At 46.2% G+C, this 10285-nt stretch overlaps 1 protein-coding gene across 1 annotated transcript in view; it reads right to left on the reverse strand.

The window, feature by feature from the left end:
• TOP2B (DNA topoisomerase II beta) overlaps positions 1-8891 on the reverse strand; it is a 68040-nt gene extending 59149 nt beyond the window's left edge. The window contains exon 1 of the mRNA XM_062215354.1: positions 8807-8891. Coding sequence (XP_062071338.1) covers positions 8807-8878 — 72 coding nt within the window. The 5' untranslated portion in view covers positions 8879-8891. The remainder of the gene's footprint in view (positions 1-8806) is intronic.
• Positions 8892-10285: the final 1394 nt, after the last annotated feature.

Below are 10285 nucleotides of genomic sequence, written 5' to 3' on the forward strand. Positions count from 1 at the left end.
CTTTGGCATCTTAGCTGGCATCTTAACTGGGAGGCCAAATGCCTGGCCCTTGGTTTCTTTTTTGATACACACTTTCCAACTTTCTATAATGGAATTAAAAAAACTTATTAACCCACATACATGACAACAAAACTTATTAACCCACATACATTAAAACATAATTAAGCTACAGTAGAATTGAATGGGTTTTTTTTTTCCTAGAGGCACCTTTCATACCTACTAATTATTTCTGCAGCCCCAGCTCTCTCACTGGAGTCTAGATGTAAAAGGTAACTAAAACCAAAAAGATCAAGTAAGACTGAAGTCTTGAAGGGTAAAAAGTAGAAATTAACATTGCAGTCAGATTTGTCTTTCACATTCTCATTCTCAACAAGTGCTAGTTTTCACTGTTCACTAGCTCAACAGCAACAAACAGGAACCTCTCCCCTGAGATGGCTATCAACTTTTGTTAACAGAATCCTGGGGAGAAAAAAAGTTTCTTTCAGCTCCTAGCTCCTATTTATTAGCAAGAAGTTGAACCTGCAGTCGTGTCAAAGGTACCAACAATCAAAATCTAGGACTAAGAGGAGAGAGCGCTACTTTCCCCAGTTAATGGGAAGGTTTTATCACCAGAACAGGTATGAATACAAACACCCTTGGTTTTAGAAAAATGAAGCTAAGTGAGAAGTCTGTTTTATACCTTCTCCCCAGCTGTTATCTCTATTTCTGAAGTCATTCTGGGTAGCTTTTCAGTTTTAACACTGTTGCTGGCAATCCTCAGAAAAGCAAACACATACCAAATGTTTGTAAAAGCACTCTCAGGGGTGCACATTGTGGTAAAGTGGGGTAAAGCCAATGCCTACAACGCTGGCATCCCATGTAGCCAAAGGTTCATGTCCCAGCTACAACTGCTCCATTATCCAATCCAGCTCCCTGTTAATGGCCTGGGAAAACCATCCAAAGATGGTCCAAGTGTTTGGGCCCCTGCCACTCACAAAGAAGCTCCTGATTTTGGCCTGGCCCAGGCATGGCTATGACAGCCATCTGGAGAGTGAACCAGTGGATGAAAAATCACTTTGTTTCTTCCCCTCTCTCTGTAACCGAGTTTCAAATAAATAAATAAATAAATCTAAATAAAAGCACTCTCAAATTCTACAGATACAAAGGAAAGTGATGTATACTTGATACATCTAGGCTAAAAGAATTATGCTAATTTTAGGCACTGAAAAGAAAAGGTCTTTTTTATTTTAATTTTCAAGAGGTATAGACACAGAGAGCTTCCATCTGCTGGTTCACTCCCCGAATGCCCAAGACTGGCTGGGACTGAGTCAGGCTGAAGCTGGAAACCAGGAACTTAACCGAGGTCTCCCTCATCAGTGACAGGAACCCAACTACTTAAGCCATCACCTACAGCCTCCCATGGTGTGCACTGGCTGGAATCAGGAACCAATACAGGATGTGGTAGCCAACCAGTATCTCAACTGCTAGGTAGGAGTCTTTAATTTTTTCTTATTCTTACATTATAATCAGCTATCATATACTCTAATAATTGCATTCAGTATTCCACAAGTAAAAATTAACACACCTTTAAAAATAATGAATTAGGGCCGGCGCCGTGGCTTAACAGGCTAATCCTCCACCTTGAGGCGCCGGCACACCAGGTTCTAGTCCCGGTTGGGGTGCCAGATTCTATCCCGGTTGCCCCTCTTCCAGGCCAGCTCTCTGCTATGGCCCGGGAAGGCAGTGGATGATGGCCCAAGTTCTTGGGCCCTGCACCCGCATGGGTGACCAGGAGAAGCGCCTGGCTCATGGCTTCGGATCAGCGAGATGCGCCGGCCGCAGCAGCCATTGGAGGGTGAACCAACGGCAAAAAGGAAGACCTTTCTCTCTGTCTCTCTCTCACTATCCACTCTGCCTGTCAAAAAATTTAAAAAAAATAATAATAATAATGAATTAGTAGCATGTGTGTGGTTCAGTGGGTTAGCCAACCACCTGTAACACTGGCATCCCATATGGGCTCCTGTTCCTATCCTGGCTGCTCCTCTTTCAATTCAGCTCCCTAATGTGCCTGAGAAAGCTACAGAAAATGACCCAAGTATTTGGGCTCCTGCCACCCATGTATATAGGAGACCCAAGTGGAGTTCTGGGCTCCTGGTTTCAACCTGGCCCAACTCTAACTGTTGTGGCCATTTAGGGAGTGAACCAGCAGATGGAAGATCTTTACGTTTCTCCCTCACTGTTGCTCTGCCTTTCAAATAAATCTTAAATAATGATTACCAAGAGCATTCTGAGTAAATTCACATTTAATCACAATTAAAAACTTAGGATTTAAGTTTATTTGTAATTGTATTCATTGCCTTAATTTGTTTATAAGGACAAATTACCTAACTATTTATAGTAATACATTATTCCAGCATCTAATTTCACTAAGAAATTAAGGCACTTTTTATTCCCATATAAAACTAAAAACGATCAATATGTAAAATAACCATATTTTACAGACATCTTACACATAATCTGAGAGTTGTTTTCACCCTATTCTTTTGATTACACACAATTCCATAATTAACTTTTTCTAAAGCTTAAGGGCTGGCTGCCAAATCACTTTTTTTTTAAAGATTTTATTTATTCGAAAGGTAGAGTTACAGACAATGAGAGGGAGAGACAGAGAAAGTCTTCTGTCCGTTGGTTCACTCCCCAAATGGCCGCAACGAATGGAGCTGTGCGATCCGAAGCCAGGAGCCAGGTGCTTCTTCCCGGTCTCCCATGTAGGTGCAGGGGCCCAAGGACTTGGGCCATCCTCCACTTCCCAGGCGACAGCAGAGAGCTCGATCAGAAGTGGAACAGCTGGGACTAGAACCGGTGCCCATATGGGATGCCGGCGCCGCAGGTGGAGGATTAACCTACTGCACCACAGTGCCGGCCCCATTAAGTCATTTTTTAAAGTTATAATGAAAATATAAAACATACAAAATCACTTATAACACTACTGAAATTACTAACTCCTAATAAAGAAATAGATTGAATACCTACCCTTGACTTGATCTTTATCAACATTTCTCAACTACCAGAAAGAACACAATAATAAAACATCCTGTGTTTCAGAATGAGTAAAATACCAAGATAATTCTGTAAAAACAAAATAAACAGATTCTTTCATGCGGAGTTGTCACCTGAGATATAGCAACTGGGGACAATCACCCCTAGTTCCTGTTTTGCTGTGGGAGAATGAACAGCCATCGAGGGAAAGTAGATAGTCAGTTGGTACTAAGGACTGAACCACTTTCACATAATCAAAGAATCTGCACCATGACCAAGCCAGCGAGTGGCATGGGGCTGGCAGAACAGCAGCAAGTCCCTTTACCTTCTTTCCATATAGCCCCTTTAGACTTAACATTAACCTCATGTAATATCTCCTTGCTTTTCTTCCTCAAGGCTGCCACTCTTTGAAGTTTGTTTTAATCACATTTCACTGATACAAAAATGCAGAGGGGCCATTTTATCTACCCACCATTAATGAAACAAAAAGCAACAATTTGTCTACCATTTGTGCTCCCCAAGAAATACCCTCTAAAAAAGAGATAATTGGCCGGCGCCATGGCTTAACAGGCTAATCCTCCGCCTTGCAGCACCAGCACACCAGGTTCTAGTTCCGGTTGGGGCGCCGGATTCTATCCCGGTTGCCCCTCTTCCAGGCCAGCTCTCTGCTATGGCCCGGGAGTGCAGTGGAGGATGGCCCAAGTGCTCGGGCCCTGCACCCCATGGAAGACCAGGATAAGCCCCTGGCTCCTGCCATCGGATCAGCGCGGTGCGCCGGCCGCAGCGCGCCAACCGCAGCGGCCATTGGAGGGTGAACCAACGGCAAAAGGAAGACCTTTCTCTCTGTCTCTCTCTCTCACTGTCCACTCTGCCTGTCCAAAAAAAAAAAAAATAATAAGAAAAAAGAGATAAAGAGGCAGAAGATGAGGAATCCCCCAAAATAAGAAGTGCTTAAATTTCTGCTATGAAGATCTGGAAAAAATGTTTTCTCTAAGATAAAAGCAAAAATACATTACTGGATTAAAAAAAACTTTTTGTGTGTACACCTATCTGAAAGCCAAGTATGGAAATTAAAAGGATAAGCTCAATCCTTCTGTGGAGGGCCATAATGTAGATGCTCTCATTGATTCCTTCTGTAGAGAAGAAATAACAGATCTGTAGAACTTAAGTCTTTCTCCAAAGCTAGTGTTTGCAGGAGCCGGATTATAAAACCAAGTAATCTCTCACTTTTCAGCCTATAAAAACTACACCATAGTAGATACGAATACCCTTAAAAGGAAATACAAGTAATAATGCCTTTACTTCTTGAACAAAAGGTTAGTAAGAGACAGGTATATCTCAGAAGTCTCTTTTAAAAAAAAGATTTATACATAGAGAGAAGAAGAGGCAGAGGGAAAGACAGAGGTCTTCCATCTGCTGGTTCATTCCTCTATTGGCCGCAATGCCCGCAGCTGCATCAATCCAAAGCCAGGACCCAGGAGTTTTTCCAGGTCTCCCACAGGGGTGCAGGAGCCCAAGGACTTGGGCCATCTTCTACTGCTTTCCCAGGCCACAGCAGAGAGCTGGATTGGAAGTGGAGTAGCCAGGACTCGAACCAGCACCCATATGGGTTGCCGGCACCGCAGGCAGCAGTTTTACCTGCTACACCACAGTGCTGGCTCCTCTCAGAAGTCTCTTAAAATCTGTCACATCAGGGTGATTTGTGTTTGAATATTTTTAAGATGGGCAGCTGCATAAATGATGGTTAAGAACATAAACTGATTTAAATCCCACCTTTACCTTAAGCAGGTGGTTATATACAATTTGTTGACTATTCTCTAAAACTCCTAGATTATACCCATTTTCTTTAAAACTGGATCCTTTGGTGTCGAGATTTTTAAAAATACAAAGTCTAAAGGCAACTGTTGCCACCATCTAAGTATCTAATAGATTTGAACACACAGAAAACTTAGCACTGTTTAGGAAAAGTATTTCAAAGTACTATTATGTTTTGAAAATGTATCTAAAGAACATTGCTAGTAACCACCTGTTACTGACAGAAAAATTTCTGGAAGTCAATAAGCCAATTATTCAATTTGTTAACAACTGGTTGAATTATGTATCCAGATCTGTGGTAAACACAATAAAGGCCATCAACAGGGTCTTACTTCAGAAGTTTATATTTTTTAAGATAAAACTGACATGCAAGAAAGTTACAAAGGCAGGCTTACGATTTCTAAGAACAACAAAATTTAAAGAGGAAAAAAAGATGACAGGATGACTATAAACTAGAAAATAAGTTTGGTGAGACCGAGCTAGTCTTGGAGAGTAAAGATTCAGACTGCTAAAAATGGAGAAGGGCATTCCTGATGAAAAGGAAGCAAGCAAAAGTAACCCAAAAAAGGCATAATTTATATAGGAGACAGTGAAGAGATTAACTTTGGGTAACTTGGGAAATAAATTTCAATGGAGAGGGCACATAATTTATGAAAATCTGCCAGAGAAATTTAGAATTTCAATAATGAGTACTTAAAGTGCTGTTCTATAAATCTTGAAATATTTAGTCATGTTTGACTCACAGTCAAAAAGGCATATGTCATATATTTCAATGAATTTTAAAAAACAAAAATGTTAACTTTTAAAAAGAGACTTAATTTTTGATAATATTAAGACAGTTAAAGATGAAGTGATGTTGGGGCCAGCGTTGCGGCGTAGAGGGTAAAGCCGCCACCTGCAGTGCTGGCATAGCAATATGGGCGTCGGTTCTAGCCCCAGCTGCTCCACTCCCAAAGAGCTCTCTGCTATGGCCTGGGAGAGCAGTAGATGATGGCCCAACTGCTTGCTTGACCCTTGCACCCACGTGGGAGACCCAGAAGAAGCTCCTGGCTCCTGGCTTCTGATTGGCGCAGCTCTGGTCATTGTGGTCAACTGTGCAGTGAACCAGTGGATGGAGGACCTCTCTCTTCCTCTCCTTTTCTGTGTAACTCTTTCAAATAAATAAAAAACCTTTTTTAAAAAAAATGAAGTGATGTAGTTCTAGGATTTGCTTTTCTTTAAAATAGTGAGAAGGGGAAAAGTAGGTAACCTTAAGTTGACAATTATTGAGGTTTAATGTTAGAGAAGGGCTCATTATATTTTGGCTACCACTTTTTAGATGCTTACTTAACATTTTCCATTTTTTTAACCAAGTTAGAGTGTTACTAAAAAACATGTTGAATAATGACTGTATTCTAATATTTTTATAGATTTGCTACAATTGCCTAAACATGATAAAAAAAAAAGAGTAATAGAATGAAACAAACTATTATGGTCTGCTAATCAAAGCTTTCAAACTAAGAATTCAATAAACTCCACTGGCTTCAGAGAAACCTTTATACCTGTAGTCTATTTTAACTCAAAATCCTTACACCACACTTAAAGTATCTATCACCTTTTATTACAAAAATACTGATTAAGATACTGCAAATCCCAAATAGATCAAATGAATTACTAAAAAGAAAAATTAATGCCAATCTTAAACCTCTTTGCTCTATGGTTCCAGGTAGTGAAAAAGTAAACTTTGTGCAATGATAATGTTTAACACATGCTGGTACACAGCCCAACGGAAGTTAACACCAGCAACACATGGCATTCATCCCACTCCCATCCACCCAGAATATATAGGACTATTCCATTTTTATTTCTGTCATCCACAAGCAGGTGGCAACCTAACACCAGCTTCAATAGCAAAGTTACCCCTCTTGCAAAACAGAGGACTACTGCAATAAACCCTGAACTCTTGGAAGGGAAAAATTTTTTCACTGCAGCTAAGAGCGATTTTTGTAAAAGCAACTGTGATGTGTCATTTCAGAGTGTGCAATTCTTGAATTTTGCCAATTATAACATTTATTAAGCCTGGCCCTGTGCTACCTTATCTAATTTCTCATTGTAACCTTATTAGACGAAGAAACAAGCTTAAAAAGGTTAGGTTCCTTGCCAAAAATCCCACCAACAGGACATGTTGGACATATGAGCTGAACCTATATTAATCAAAACCTATATTAATGAAATTAATATATTTCATTATATTGCCTCCCAAAGAATTAAGCCAATCTGTGGTCACCAAAGTATATTATGGACATTAAGATGCTCATGTAAACTAAAATTTAAAGTAAGCATCAAATCTTAGGAAACCACCTTTGTAAGTTTTCGTTAAGTAAACTTCTTATTCAATAACATATGCTCTCAAATAAATCATTTCTGTTTCTCCATTTTACTGTATACCCCATGTCAGTTTTACAGCAAAAAAAAAAAAAAGGTCAATTTTAGTTTCAAATGGTTTTCCTAATGTTGACTGAGACTATTCATGTTTTGCTAAATTTCTTCTGTAAATGAAAGTTTCCTATTGAGCTTGAAAGAAAAAGCAGTCATGTAATTATTTACAAAGTTAAGTAAGAGTTAAAATATTGCTATCACATGTTAAAACAAATTCAACCTTGCAGCAAAGTGTTTATCATTATAAATCAAAGGGTCCTCAGAGAAGGCATGGATCAGGCCTCAACACTTTTCCAAATAGTCAAGGAAAGTTCAGGATACCATCTGGCTAACTAATTCCATTGCACATCTCATTTTAGTAAGGGGTTAAGGACCACCAATTTTAGAAGAGCTCTCTTCTGCAGATACCACCACCACCACCCTTCCCCCAGGTTCACATGGACCACAACTTACTACCTGACATTTTCTCTTTTGGCTTTAGTCCATACTTTCACATGACAGTCTTGAAGTAATATAAAAAATTCAGAAACATTCAACCCTAGAGCCTGGCAACTTATTTCGCAAAGTACACGGGGACACATTTAAAGGACGAAAATGTTTTTCTGCCGTTAACAACCCTGTTTACAAGGGACAATTCACCCTAGACTCACCCAAAGACAAAAGGAAAATGAATTTAGTGATCCCAGTGCCAACAGGAAGTTCACTCGGGGTGTTTAAAAGGCCGGGGAGGTAACTCCATTGAAAGCCCTGAGCAGCAGTCAGGCAGCTGCAAGTGTTGTGTGTGTAGGAAGTGACCCTGGTCTGAACTCCACGCTGAGCGCGTGAATCGCCAGCGAATTATCGATCTGCCGTGGGAATCCGGCCTCTCCAGGATCCGAGCGCCGAAATCCTTGCCCTAAAGCCCCCGGCGGCGCTCGGGTCGGGTCGCCTCGGCCCCCACCTGCTTCACCTGAACCGCTGACGTCGGTAAGCGCTTCTTTGAATAATCCCACCCTGACAGATGGGCCGGGCACCGCACGTTAACTGCTGCGATGCCGTGACCCCGGAGCCCAGCCCGAGATCGCCCACACTCCAGTGCCCACTGCTGGCGACGTCCAAACCCGTTCTCAGGGATGGAGCACCAGCGATGGTTGCCTTTGGCGCGCGCACACACACACAACCCCTCATTCTCCCCGATTTTCCTACTCCACCTCTGGAGAAAGCGCTGACCCACCCACACGGGCACTACCGCTAGCCCCACTGCCCCGGGAGCTAGGGAGAGAGAGCGAGGAGGCGGGGGCTACACGTTGTGTGATGCTGGATCCCCCCCACCCCACGCCACCCCCCAAAGTTTCAAGTGCACGCCTCGTTCTGCAGCCTCAGCTTCCGGAGAGGTAAAGAATGCAGGAAGAAAGAGAAAAAAAAAAAAAAAAAGGCGCGGGGGGCTCTGCACACGGGATTGCCCCCCTCCCCTCCCCCCACGGATCGGCCCCGAATTCTGCCCCCTCCCCCGCGACCACCGCCACCCCCACCGCGGGCCGCGAACAAAGCGGCGGCCGGGACGCCCGCCACTCACCACCCAGGTCAGCGCCCCGTTGCCGCCGCCCGCGCCGGCTCCAGCGCCGCCGCCGCCGCCCGACTTGGCCATGGCGGGCGCCTCCCGCTCGCAGGCCCCGAAGCCGCGGCCGCCGCTCCCGCCTCGCCGCCGGCCGCTGGGCCCCGCCGCTCCGCCCCGACCGCTCGGCTCGCCGGGCTCCTAGCCGCGCCGGCCCCAGCGCCCCATCGCCGAGACCCGGAGCGCACGTCCGGCCGAGCCCGCCGAGGAGGCCGCGCCGCCGGCCGCCGTCAAACTCGAGGCGCGGCGGCCGCGGCGCCCGGGCCTAGCGCGGCGTCTGAGGAGGAGAGGAGCGCGCGGGAGGCGGCCGGCCGCGGCGCTGCCCTTCCGCGGGCCCCGCAGCCAGCAGGGCCTAAGCCCGGAGGCCCGAGCTGCGCAAGGGCGCCCGGACGTGGCGGGGACGCGGGGGCGCCTTGTCCTCCTCGCTCTCCGCCAAGGCCACAGCTCCGCCACGGCCTCAGAGGCGGCGTCCGACAGCCGCGCTGCGCGCTCGGCCTCTGCACACGCACACGGCGAGCGGGACAATAAACAGAGCCGTCGCCGCCGCCGCCACGGTCGCCTCCCTCTAGGCCGGCATAACCCCGCACACACACATTCGCGCACCCGGGTGGGGAGGGAGGGAGGGCGGGCGGGCGCGGCGGCAGCCCCCGCTGTCCATCAGCTCCCCGCCGTCCAATCGGAGCCTTGTCGCCACCACCTCTCGGCCAATCCCAAAATTCCAAGCCCCCCGGAGGGGCGGGACCCCGAGGGGGAAACGTCATTGCGGGTAGCAACCGAAAGGCAGACTTGGGGTTTTTTTGTTTGTGTGTCTCTGCTGTGGGTTTTCCATTTGAAGGGACAGCAGGGGCTGCTGTCAGGGGTCATTTGAGGGCGGCCAAGGCAAAGGGGCGAAGTGGCCTCGAGGCGACGGGAATCCTCCGAGCGCGCTGTGTACTGCACCACCCGGCCCGGGCGCCCCGGGGCCCGCTGAGGCTGGGGGTGGGGCACAGGGTGGGGGCGGCAGGAGGAAGCCGGGGGAGGGGGGGCGGTGTCCCAGCGGGAAATTATTTTTAAAGAGCGGTTGTAAACCACAAGCGAGACGTTGTAGGGCACTGGTGCACGGAGGGCCCCGTGACCCCAGCCTCCCCAAGGCCTCCCACGGACACTGCTGTAGAAAAGACATGACTCAGACCACCTCCTCCCTCCCCCCAAAAAAAGATGTGGTCCCAAGAAAACTGCGCAGAGAGAACCTAAGGGACAAGGGACGGTGCGAGAACGCTCCGGGAACAGAATGCGGGGCTGGGGCCCGGGCGAGCGTTCTGTTTGCACCGGACCGTTCTCTCTGCTGAGCCACGCGGAGATGGCACTGCCACTTTTCTTTCTCCAAGACCTTCAAGAAGGGACGCCGAGTTTCAACCGCTTTCAGCGGAATTCTCAGACGCACACGGAGGAGTAAGTCCA

The sequence above is a fragment of the Lepus europaeus genome, chromosome 2 (assembly GCF_033115175.1).
Source record: "Lepus europaeus isolate LE1 chromosome 2, mLepTim1.pri, whole genome shotgun sequence".
In the NCBI taxonomy this organism is placed as follows: domain Eukaryota; kingdom Metazoa; phylum Chordata; class Mammalia; order Lagomorpha; family Leporidae; genus Lepus; species Lepus europaeus.